This window comes from Xiphophorus hellerii, chromosome 14 (genome assembly GCF_003331165.1).
Source record: "Xiphophorus hellerii strain 12219 chromosome 14, Xiphophorus_hellerii-4.1, whole genome shotgun sequence".
In the NCBI taxonomy this organism is placed as follows: domain Eukaryota; kingdom Metazoa; phylum Chordata; class Actinopteri; order Cyprinodontiformes; family Poeciliidae; genus Xiphophorus; species Xiphophorus hellerii.
In genome coordinates this window covers 9,373,982-9,386,876 of record NC_045685.1, presented here as the reverse complement: position 1 = coordinate 9,386,876, position 12,895 = coordinate 9,373,982, and the positions used below count along the sequence as shown (strand labels likewise).

Here is a 12,895-nt window from a genome sequence, read left to right as displayed (position 1 = left end):
AAGCTACTTCTCAGTACAACGCTGGTAAAAACTTTATTAGGTTAATAGAGGAGCGATGTTATGATGACTTCCTGAAGACGAAGTTTCAGAAAGAGCAGGAGTTTTTAAAGAGACAAAGCCCCAATTTCAAGGCAATAAATTATAAAGTCAAATTTCTTTTAAGTCAAGTTAGGTAACATAGTTCATTGATTGTACTATAAAATTGTACTATGTGACTTGAAAGCACATTATACTGCCCCTTTAATTGTAACAGGCCCACAATTAACTCTAGCAAATGTGATTGGACTTAAATTTATTCATGCTTTTCTTTTCTTTTGTGAAACCCTAAAGCTAAAAACCTTCCAACTCACTTCTCATAGTGCTACATATAAAATATAGCCTTAAATGTCTCACAATGAAAACAAACATACTGTCCACTATATTAAGAGTTTAGCTTTGTTGTGAAGATCTCGCTTCACAAAAAAGCGGTGCATAATTTTCAGATTATGCACCAATCTGAAAATGGTGCATAAGATCATTCTTGTTACTTTGTCTCTTTAAGTAGAAAAAGGAAATGTAACAAGTGAGTTTGTTTCAATGCTGTATTTAAGTTCAAGGCCTCAGCAGCAAAAAACAAAATATAAAGACACTAACTACATTAGAAATGTGAATTTATTTTATTAAAAGCAGTTCAACCTATTATCCTCTGTGTGGCGCTGTAGTACTGGAGAGTTTGTGGGACATGAACTTGCAATAATTTGTTCATTTGCTCTTTGACTCACGTTGGGCATCAATAGCAAAATTACAAAATTTTGATTCTGAAATTGGATGAACTGTTCTAAAACTTTGGCCATATTTAACTAAAGATGAACTCTTAAGACATGACCAGATTATTTCTAGAACATAAACAAGACCAGTGTGGACATGCACTGGACAGAGAAGGTTGCCATGGTAACAAGTGGAAAATCTGTCAGACTGGTGACAAAAACTAACCAAGGCGAAGGATGACATCATTAGTGATTGTCAAATGAAGCTTACTGGTTTTAAAATAATGTTTTATTACTCAAAGCTTTTCAACACAGTCCTCTTTGATGCCATCTTGTGGTCAATAGTGTGAACTGCAGTTTGGATTTACAGCCTAAAACAAATTAATTCATTCTAACTGTCCACTATAGAGGGTTTTATATACAGCCTCTGCTTTATTATCATGTGATACTTTTGTCTTATAGTGGGAATTCTTAAATTTTTTTCAACATATATTTTTAAGGAGAAAAAATGTGGTCCCTTAAAAATGCTACTGATGATGAATAATCTTTCCTTGAATGAACGTGGGTCATTGTGTCGTCTACATTTCCCTCTAACTCTTTAACGTTTGTGAATATAATTGATAAAATGAGCACTAAAACACACCATAGGTCTCACCTTGTTAACTAGTGAATCAGGTATTAAACAACCAAAGCTGTGACCATTTGACTCTGTCCAGACTAATCAGGCCTCATCAGCTCCACACTGACCGTCACTAAGCTTTAGCAATAAAATTGATGGACTGATGGATACATCCTGAATATAACATCAATATATTTTATAAAATGTTCATTTACCTTTACCTGACACATTAACCACAGAGTGTTGCATGATATTTTGTTAAATCTCTAACATGAGTGACACAAATTATCATGCTCTTTATTTCTTGACCCAGGACGACACCTAAAGACATTCAAATGCCCGACTCATCCCATAATCCTTTGCACCTCATGTCTTAAAGCTAAAATGGCGTTTTAACACATGGTTCTACATGTTATTCACCAGATCAGCCATCTTTTATTCACAGACCTTGTTCCAGGAAACACGTACAACTGATTATCTGATATGACCGCCATTTTAACACTTACGTCCACTTCCGTTCCTACACACAAACACACACACACAAAATGTGATTAGAAATGTGCTGATAAGTTTCCATGGTGATGCTCTGTGAGATGCATGTTCCCCCATCGTTCTTAGAATTGTTGCTGGGCAGCAAAAGGGCCCTGAGTTTAAGTTTTACCCAGAAAGGTTTCTGTATGATGTAGTTTCTCTCACAACTTCCTCAAAAAATCCACAAGTATGCACAGTATCTGTACAGCAATCTATCATTGTTCATTGAGCAAATGTTATTTATGTGGCTGTTCTGTTCTGGTGGTGGTGACCTGCAGCCTATAACAGGCCAGAGGGTAAAACCAGACAGGATGGTGCTCAGCAGATGAAGGTCAGTCAGTGGCAGAAAGTCAAAGTTACTGTTTTAATATTTCTCTCTCTTTATAAAGTTCACACATCAAAACAGGAGAATGTTTAAAATGAGAATGAGCAAACTGTTTTTTGCAAACTATTATATAGCAACTCTGTATAGCAACATGGATTCAAATTTAGTGTTTTTTGTTTATTTGTATATTTTTTTGCAAGCCTGAACAGAATGTTGTGCATAAGATTAAAATATCTCTGCAACGGACAGGAAATACAAACCAGCATCAAGTGCTGCAGCCTCAGTGGCTGCTGTGGTGTGAAGTTAGTATGAAAGGGAAGGAAACACAGAGAGGGGATTGTAAGAGGAAGACGCATGAAACTTATTGATGTCATATATATTTTAGACTTAACTTCTCCTTTTATATGAACACAATTCAAACCAAGTAGAAGCCTTTCAGTTGAGCTGTGCAGCCGTTCTGGATGCCAGGATGAAACCTGCTCTGCTCTGCATGCTGGGCTTTTTCTGTAAGTACATCACTGACTTTCTGCTCAGAGTTTAATGAAAATATTTCTTCATGATAACATGTGGCCGTGTATCTCTGTTAAGATCTAATAGTGTTGAAAAGAGAAGACTCGAGTCTTTTTCCTCATTTTGTAATCAGCATTGCAATTCAAGCGGCTTTGGTCTCTTGTTTTTACAAACATTGGACATAATGTGATATTTATGTCTTTATTATTTTTATACAGTCTTTTTTTTTAATCTTCATCTAAAATGAATACACCGTATTTTCCGCACTATAAGGCGCATAGAATAGACGCTACCGTAGAAGCTGGGGTTACGTTATGCATCCATTAGATGGAACTGCGCCAAAGGGAATGTCAACAAAATAGTCAGATAGGTCAGTCAAACTTTATTAATAAATTACAAACCAGCGTTCTGAAAATGAACAGCTGCTGCTTCCTCCACTTCCGCACCATTGATTCGTTCATGTTAAATTCTCTGGCTGCTGCTCTATTCCCGTGTTCTACTGCGTGACTGATCGCCTTGAGCTTAAACTCTGCATCGTAAGCGTGTCTCTTAATAGGAGCCATTTTGGGATCTTTACACAAATCCCAGCGTGCACCTTGCGTTTCTTCTTCTACTGGGGAAAATGAAGTCGGCGGCTGCTTACCGTAGTTGCGAGAACTGTTGTGGCTCAGTATTGGTCCATATATAAGGCGCACCGGATTATAAGGCGCACTGTCTGCTTTTGAGAAAATTGAAGGTTTTTAGGTGCGCCTTATAGTGCGGAAAATACGGTAATCACATTGTGATTTTTATTCTTAACCAGCTGGATTATGTCTGACCAAACCTTGATCTTTATTGCAGTGCTCAGTTCTTTGCTTCATGGACGTGCTTATGGTAAGTAAGTTGTTTTGGATTTAACTTAAAGGAAGAAATATGGTGTTTTTCCAATGCATTTATTTTTGTTTTGTACCGATATTTAGCCTAATTTTGCAAGTAAAGGAACAAACACTGCAGTAATCGGCACTTAAGTATCACAATTCTTGGTTTTATAGCAAATGGTCCCTATTTGAGGGAACATTTGCTCTTGTATCACTGGAATATATTATATTGACATGTTATGATGTACAGTAGATGAGAGGAAGCTGAGCAAAAAGAAAACTAATTTTGAAACCTATGGTTGCGCAGAACAACTTGTTCCTCTTTGTGTCTATTTGCCGACTCTGAAGACTGTCCTGGAGTGTCAATTTATAATTTCAAAGACAAAACAAGTAGATTTATGAGCTGGGACGATGAGTACGTGGAGTGTAGACGGCGAACAAGGAAAGAGAGCTGTGGCTAGTCATTGCAACCAGGCAAAAGCAGCTGTTAGCTTGGACTTAAATCAGAACATGGCAGTGATGGATTTAGAAAGAAGTGACTGGAATAGTTTGGACTGTAGTGATGAGGAAGAGATGGGTGGCCAAAATGAAGGAAAAGGTGGGGAAGGATGGTAAGAAGCAGCGAGCCGCTGAAAGAAAGAGGAAAAAGTGAAGTGAGGAAAGTACAGAAGGCACTGATAGTGAAGGCATTGAGGAAAGAGCAGAATAATTTAAAAAATCCAATTATGAATATTATAGGAGAAGGGGTGAAAAAAGAAATAATGAAAGTAAAGGAATTATCACAGGAGTGCCTTTAAGTGTAAATATGAAAGATTTATTTGGGAATTTAAAAGAAAGAAATTTGGAAGTAAAAGGAGCACGAAGGCTGACAAGGGGTCCAGAGAAAGTTGAGACAGAAACTGTGTTGGTGGAGTTTGAAACAAAAGAAGTGCCAGAGGAGGTTTTCTTTGGCTTGATAAGATTTAGTGTCAGGGAATTTGTGCCTAAACCAGTAAGATGTTTCAATTGTCAGGAATTTGGCCATGTTGCAAAAATGTGTAAAGGAAAAAGGAGATGTGCTCGATGTTCTGGAGACCATGGATATGGAAAATGTGGAACTGGAGTTAAACCAAAGTGCTGTAGTTGTGGAGGAGAGCATAGTGTTGCTTTTTGGGAATGTGAAGTGATAAAACATCAAACAATTATACAGAAAACAAAGGTTATGCGGAAAGTAACATATGTAAAATGGTTGAAAGGAGAAACAAAATGGAAAATGTTTGACAGGAGAAAAACAAGTAATTCAAAAGGTTATGGAAATGGTCGAAAGATAATAGAAGAGGAAAAAAAGAAAATGGTGACTTTTATTCCATCATTTTCCGGATGATCCGTCCCGCTGTGCCTCTGTTAATGTCAAGCTAATATATTACCTGTCAATTACGTTAAGCTATCCAGAACATTGGAAACATCAAGACTAATATGAACAGAGCAATAAACGTGAAAACAGCCACGAATGAACGAGTCCGTAAAGTTGTGCAACTAAACGCCAATATAATTATTAATAATAAGATAAGTGTCACAAATCTGTGCAGCAGCCATCTGAATTGTGGAGCCGCAGGAGGAGCTCTGCGCTCTGACACCAAACTCAGGGCCGTAACGCACAACCTGGAGGCTGGGGGGTTAAAATCCTTCTTAGTTTTCCAGACAATAGTGGACACACAAAAACATGCACAAATTACTAACGTTTTTTTTGTACTGTAATCATTAAAAAATCTCCCCTTCAGTTCAACCTTATAAGTGGAGACACATTGTTGATGTTACCGTTATAAAATAGCTTACAATTAAGTATTGGCAAAGATCAATGTAATTTTCACAGCGTTGTTGTTAGCAGCTGCTGAAAGTAACTAAAAGTTACTTTTAATGTAACTTAGTTACTTTCCAAATCAAGTAGTCAGTAATCTAACTAAGTTACTTTTTCAAGGAGTAATCAGTAATCTGATTAAAGTTACTTTTTCAAAGTAACTATGGCATCACTGGTTGGGGATGACAGAGCAAAAATCATTTCATGTATATAACAAAGAATTTAGTCCAACAGTGTTGTGGCTTTTGAGACCTACATGGACATGGAAATATTTTAATATAGACAAATCATTATCAAATATTAAGAAAAGAAACATAACAGATACCTACCAAGAATTTTATAATCAAATACAGAATAAATATAATGATTATTTGCAAATTTATACTGATGGTTCGAAAAACCCCAAAAATGAAGTGACTGGTGTAGCAGTAGTGATTCCTGAATTAAAGAGTAATATTTCAAAAAGATCATCTAATTATCTCAGTATATATGCAGTCGAATTATGTGCTATATTTTTAGCTTTAGAATGGGTGGAGGATACTAATATAAATAAAATAATAGTTTGTAGCGATTCATTATCTGCATTGTTGAGTATTGAAAAAGGAAGTACAAATAATCATCAAAATATATTATATGAGATTATGGCTGTTCATCACAGAATTTGTGAACAAAATAAAAATGTAATATTATTTTGGACTCCTGCTCATCTGGGTATTTTGGGTAATGAAAGAGCAGATAGGTTGGCTAAGGAGGCTGTTAAAAAAGAAGATATTGATATGCCAATAAAGTTATCTAAATCTGAAGGCAAAAGTATAGTTTGGAGAGAAAGTAAGAAGATATGGAAAATTAGGTGGGATAATGAAATAAAAGGAAGGCATTTATATAGGATACAAAATACAGTTGATGTAGTAAGGATTAGAGGAATAAACAGGAGGGAGGAGATAATTATAAATAGAATAAGAACCTGTCACAGTTTTTTAAATGCAACTCTTTAGTGGGGGCTAACCCACTCGTTTTTCGCGGTGGTTACGTTCCAAAAAGAACCCGTGATAGGCGAAATCCACGAAGTAGGAAACTTTATTTTTTTACAATTATTATACAATGAAATACTCTATAATACATTGAAACCAAAGAACAAAACCTTTTTACAGGCCCAAACATTTGTTTAACAAATAAAAAGTACTGTATAAACTTTTTTTTTTTTTTTTTTACAAATAACTACTGTACTGTAAAATAATAATTTTAATATGAACTGAAAGCGGATTCCCGTGCCCGAATTGCGGAGATCAGGAACCCCCCCACCGCGACCTGAGTTATGGGATTAGAACGGGAGAAAATAAAAAATGATTATGAAAAAACAAAAAAAAAAGTACAGTAGGACAAATAGTGAGTGACTCGCGTGTATTTCACTGCTCTTCTGACTGAGCCGCTGCAGCCTGACTCCGCTCTGTAGCGGGTTTTTCTCTAAAGCCCGCGGTGCAGGTGTGTTTTTTCGAGAGAAGAACATAGTTATCGGTAGCTGTTGTCGCTCTTTTTTCTTCTGGGCAAAAAGATTCTTATAAACCGACATGCCACCATTGATCATGTTAAATATGGCAAGCTGTTTTACTTATGTGTACATAATAAACCGCAACATTGTTGACACACAGGTAGAGAAGAAGCGGAGAGACTGTTTAGCCAATCAGAATGCAGAACACAATGCCCGATGCAAATCCGCGAAGCAGGGAGACCGCGATATAGCGACGGTTCACTGCACTCCGATGTTGTTTTGTTACTCATTCTGCTGCAAGGTGGCTCAATTTTTGACGCGCAAGACGTAACCGGTAAAATCCGGTTTAGGATTTTCATAATAAAAGATCATTATTTCTGCCGCGGACCGCTGGTTGGGGACCACTGATCTGGTGGATTGGACATCACGTGACTTACTGAGCGCCACATGCGCTGTTGCTTTGCATTGAATCAGGAATATCGGTGGTCGGAGAAATGAAACAATCACGCAAATAATCTGAGAAAGGGACGCAAAGTTTTGATATTAATTGTCAACACTAAGACAGCAAGATAATAAGATCCAAAGGGAAAACATTTCACAGATCAGTAAAAAGCTTTAATTAGAAAGTGGAGAGTAGGTTAGTTATGCTAGCTTAACTTTTATCACCTTAACATGTACTCTTGCTGCGCAGTTTGGAGTATTTTATTTCAGTTAATACAAACATAGATTTTCTGACAGATAATCAGAAGTGCAGTTAGCTAATCAACCACCACTAATTTTCAAGCATCACTTCCTAATGATGCAAAATGAAAATTTAAAAAACATAAAACTGCAACGGACAGAATGTCCTGTTAGATGTTTCTACATCCTTTTTTGTGTAGGAAATAGTTTTGTGGTTTGTCATCAAATAGGATGAAATATTTCATAAAGTATACATTAACATAACATTTTAAATCATGGCTACTATTAAGTAAAATTAAATTATGGGCCATTATAAAGAGACATTTGCTTTTTTCTCTCTCTTTTCTAGAACTGACAGAAACCAAACTATAGATTTATTAGCAGAGATAATATATATTTTACATATTCAAACATCAGCATCTCAGGTTTAAGCCACATTTTAGGGAATCCAGTAACATCGATGGTCACTCTACTCACCAACTTCCCCAACCAAACCCAAAACAGGTTTTGCATTTTTAATATTTGCTATATTAAAGACACATCATATCTCATCTGCTATGTGTAAGTCAGCAGGACAAAAGGTTTAGCCAACCTACTGAGGGACAGCTGTGGAGTCAGAATCACATAGTTTAAAATACAAAGTTTGATTCATTTGGTTTAGACAGAAGTTACTTATTCTGATTTTGAAAAGTTTAATAACATTTTGATTGTTACAGAATCTGATGTTGTTGATGTTTTTATCACTTGATAAAATCAGACAATAAAAGGCAACTATGTGATAATTCTTCACAAAAAATATTAATGAATTATGAAACTTTTTTCTACTGTAGGCAAAAATTCAGCAAATACAGGCTGATTCCATAAATTAGAAAATGACTGAAAAGTTCCTTTGTCAGCAGTTTCATCACCAAGTGAAAGACATTATATAGATTAATTAGATTACATATGTGTTAACATATTTTGTTTTCTAGTATGTTTAATAACTCCAAAAAGATTATTTTCAAAAGGGCCTATTAATCTGACAAGCCTCCCAGCTCCTCTTCATCTCCACCAACTTGCAACACAAAGTTACTCCCTTGGTTTCATCATTTGTGTTTCTGATGTAAATCCTCAAACCTTCTTTGTATTGACAGATGTGTGGTTTATTCCAAAGTCTTTTGTTGTTGTCGAGAGGTTTTATGTTTGTAAGATGTCAAACATTTTTCAGGTAAATGTTTAAATTAAAAATTTTAAGATATTATGACACTTTGAAAGTACAAAGGAACATTTGTTTTGCAAATTCTAAGCATTTTTCAAATAAGATTCACAGTGGTAAATGACTGGTTGTTGTTCTGTGATTTATAAGAGTATATTTATAATGGCTTTTATTTTGATTCATATGCTCAGAAAATCACTGACAGCATTTGTTTTTATGTTTCTATAATCTGGCAACTTTGAGAGCAGAGATTAAATACACTAATAATCTAACATGTTGAAATCTCATTTATGATTTGATGAGAAAGGATTCACATTGTTGCAAATGAATCCTCATCTATACAATGATGGCTGTTGCTGTTTTCTAACCTGCAGAAATCAAGGCAACTCTGGCTGCAGACGAAACAACCATACCACCAGGGGGCAGTGTGACATTAACCTGTTCTGTGGGCAGATATGCTGGTTTAACATTTGAGCTCTTCAGAAAACCTCAACCCACCTATCAGACCAGAGTTTCTCCTCGATCAGATGGAGTTTTCATCATCACTGAAGGAGGAATTTACACCTGCAGAGGATTTAAAACCGAACATAACTTTATGACAACTATGAGTGATGAAGTTATTATACAGGAAACTGGTGAGTTGAGAAATGGATTCTTGGTTAAAACAAAACTGTTTTAACTAACAACAGATATATTTGCTTAAACTATTTAAAGAACTTCCCATTTGATAAATATGTGACTGTACAGAATATTTACATTCTCAACATTTTACCTAAAAAGATTATTTTACATAAAAAATCAGGAGTATTATGGACAACCCTGACCATCCTCTTTATGATACTGTCAGCGATGAACAGTGTCTTTAGTCAGAAGCTCCTTCAAATTTGCTGTAATACAGACTAATACAGTACTAATCGTTCCTGCCTAAACCATCACCATCAACAATAATCCTTTGAATAATCTTATAGATGAAAAAGGGAAATACAACAAGATTTAATTTCCCTTTGGGATCAATAAGACATTTTTGAATTGAATTGAAGTTAAATTATTTTGTCCCACAAGATAGAAACCTTTCTGCAGATAGACTGCAGAACGGTATTGGGTTGATAGAACTGGTTACATCAGAAACAATTATTTTAGTTTCTGTTTACTTTTCAGCCCATTTTATTTGTTGTGTTTATGGAGAATGCTTGTAAGAAGTTTGTGTTTTATCTGGATCTCTCCTGACCTCACAGTTGCACATGATACAATGCTGCTTAAAGCACCATTAGAACATGACTGCATGTGGAGTAGAAGACTGTGTGTTGTGCTGATTCTGTCTGACATGATAAAGTCTCAGTTTTGGTCTGATGAGAAATTATTCATGTTGTTTCAAATTGCTAAAAACCGTATTAATTATGATTAATATTATTGCAGAAATCAAGGCAAATTTGAAAGCAGACAACACAACCATACCACCAGGGGGCAGTGTGACATTAACTTGTTCTGTGGACAAACCTGCTGATTTAACATTTGAGCTCTTCAGAGGATCTTCATCCACCTATCAGACCAGAGTTTCTCCTCGATCAGATGTAGTTTTCATCATCACAGAAGGAGGAATTTACACCTGCATAGGATTTAAACTTGGGACAAACTTTGTGACATCTATGAGTGATGAAGTCACCATTAATAAGAGAGGTGAGTTTATAATTTATCTGGGAAGAAAACATTGTAAACTTTCTGACAAAAAACCTATTTTGACATGATCACTAAAGGAAGTTTGTTACTTTGTCACATTTAGAGAGATAATATCTTGTTCTAAATGTAAATATGAGTTAAGATTCATAATTTGTTCAATTATTAATATTCATTCAGCTGAAATGAATCATTTTGTTGAAGTTTTTCTGACAAAATGTGCAGAAATATGAGAAAAAAATAAATTAACTCTGTGTGTTTACATTTATTTATGTTTTTGTGAGATGTTGTGGTGAACATTGAGATTTACCTTCTTCCAAGACATTTTAATAACATTTTATTGATACATTTTAGTGAAATTTATGACATAAAATATATGTTAAATGACACATCAGAGGAAAAATTCTTAGATTGACATTATTATTACAAATGCTACACGGTATAATTAATTGTTTAGTTTCAGACTCTTTGTTTTTCTAATCATGTTTCTTGCTGTAGTTTCCAACAGAGTTTCAGTCACTTCACAACCAAACCGATCTCTGATATACAGAGGAGAGAAAGTCACTCTGAGATGTGAGATCCAGGATGATGGAAGAAATTGGTGGACGTATGAATGGAAACCAACCAATAGAAACTTTCCATCATCCAGTGAATATATGATCAACTCAGCTACTGATGCTGACAGTGGAGAATACAGCTGTAAGGGTAGAAGAGGCTACGAGTTTACAGGATGGAGTGAAGCCATCAGACTGACAGTGTCATGTGAGTCAGACTGACCTCCATTCATCCTGAAAGTGTCTTTAGTTCCCTGATCTCCATAAAATGAACAGAACTCAATATCTTCATTTCACAGAAAGAACTGACTGCAGGCTTTTGTGACTTTTATGAAAGTTATATAAAGAAGAAAAACTATTTTCCATCCATAAAGTTTCATAAACAGGAAGCTTAAAGAGGAACTGGATTATTTCAGAGAGAGATTAGGGGTTTAGTGACGCAGATGCAAAATGTTTTGGAGTAAAATATTTTATGAAAATATTTACTAATGCAACAACATTTTTAATGTTCTGCCTTGGAGCTGTGGATCATTTAAATATGGAGGTTTGTTGTCAAAACTTGGTTCTCACAATTCATTGATTGATTGATCGCTTCATATTAGTAAAGAACATCTTGGCTACATTAGACATTAGACTCAGACTTTTTGTATAAACTGTGTTAAATAAGCTACAACCAATCTGTGTGTGATGTTGCTGAAATAATCTAACTGGACTTGAGTTTGAATTGTCAGGTCAGATGTGGAATTTCACCAAAATGATTTTTGGAACAATTAAATTCCTCCAGCTCTTGTTGATAAGAAACATGATGGAAAATCTAGTTTTTTAGGCTCCTGCAGAGTTTATATTTCTCAGTTTGAAAAAGTAAATGTTAAATTATGGTGTAGATATTTTTATTATAACGAAATTATTCCAGAAATAATAAAAATTCATATTCTATTTTTTAAAATATTGTTCTGATTTTCAAACTCAACAGCTGATAAACCCAGAGCCACCCTGAAGGCAGAGAAAAGAATCATACCAGCAGGGGGCAGTGTTACACTGACCTGCTCTGTTGAAGGATCTACTGGCTGGGAGTTTTACTGGATCAGAAATGGACAATATTATTCTGTAGTTGGATCCTCCAGAAACACAGAACCAGATGGAACCATCAGAGTCTCAGAGGGAGGAGAGTACAGCTGCAGAGGAAGAAGAGGAGACTCATCTTTTGAATCAGAAACCAGTAAAGAGGTCACCATTGAGGAAACTGGTGAGTTTAGTTATCAGGTCATCACCATAACAACACTTGATCTTTGAAACTCAAATTTGTTTCCTAGTTTTTCAGAAAATGTAATTATTAAAGTAGAATAATGATTAATCAACAGGACAGAGAAATATTTACGGTTTCAAGATTTGACTTTTTTTTATTTCCACTGAAAGCACCAAAGTAATCAGATGTTATAAAGAATTTTATCTGATCTCAGATATTTAAAATTAATAACATCCTGCTGTAAAATATGTTCATCAAACTAAAAACAGCTTTTGCTATTTTTATGTTAAATATATCTGGTTTTGATGTATTTGTGCTGTTAACATTTTCAGTTGAGTTTTGTTTCTATTAATTTCCTAACTTGATTTTTCTGTATGTGAACAGTTTCCAAGCCAACATTAACTATCTGTAAGTTATTAACTTATGACTACCATAATCTAGCAAGCAGCATAAAAATAGCTTAAGCAAATTAGCATAAAGGCAGCTGCTGCAGTTTAACACATTTAGCTTCTTAAGTAAAAACACATTTGCCCAAATGATCAGAATATGCCTCTATTTGGTGAAAATGAAATTATTAATATAACATTTTATGGATGAATATGTTTGCTGTGTAAGTGTTTGAAACTCTTAA

General features: G+C 35.1%; 1 protein-coding gene across 1 annotated transcript; it reads left to right on the top strand.

Annotated features, from left to right (window-relative positions):
- The first annotated feature begins 1,592 nt into the window (after positions 1-1,592).
- On the top strand, positions 1,593-12,311 carry LOC116733193 (basement membrane-specific heparan sulfate proteoglycan core protein-like). Its single transcript, XM_032583975.1, has 6 exons — positions 1,593-2,727; positions 3,572-3,604; positions 9,165-9,425; positions 10,207-10,467; positions 10,963-11,226; positions 11,992-12,311. The coding sequence occupies exons 1-6, from the start codon at positions 2,691-2,693 to the stop codon at positions 12,309-12,311; spliced, it is 1,176 nt and encodes a 391-aa protein (XP_032439866.1). The 5' UTR covers positions 1,593-2,690.
- The last annotated feature ends 584 nt before the right edge of the window (positions 12,312-12,895 follow it).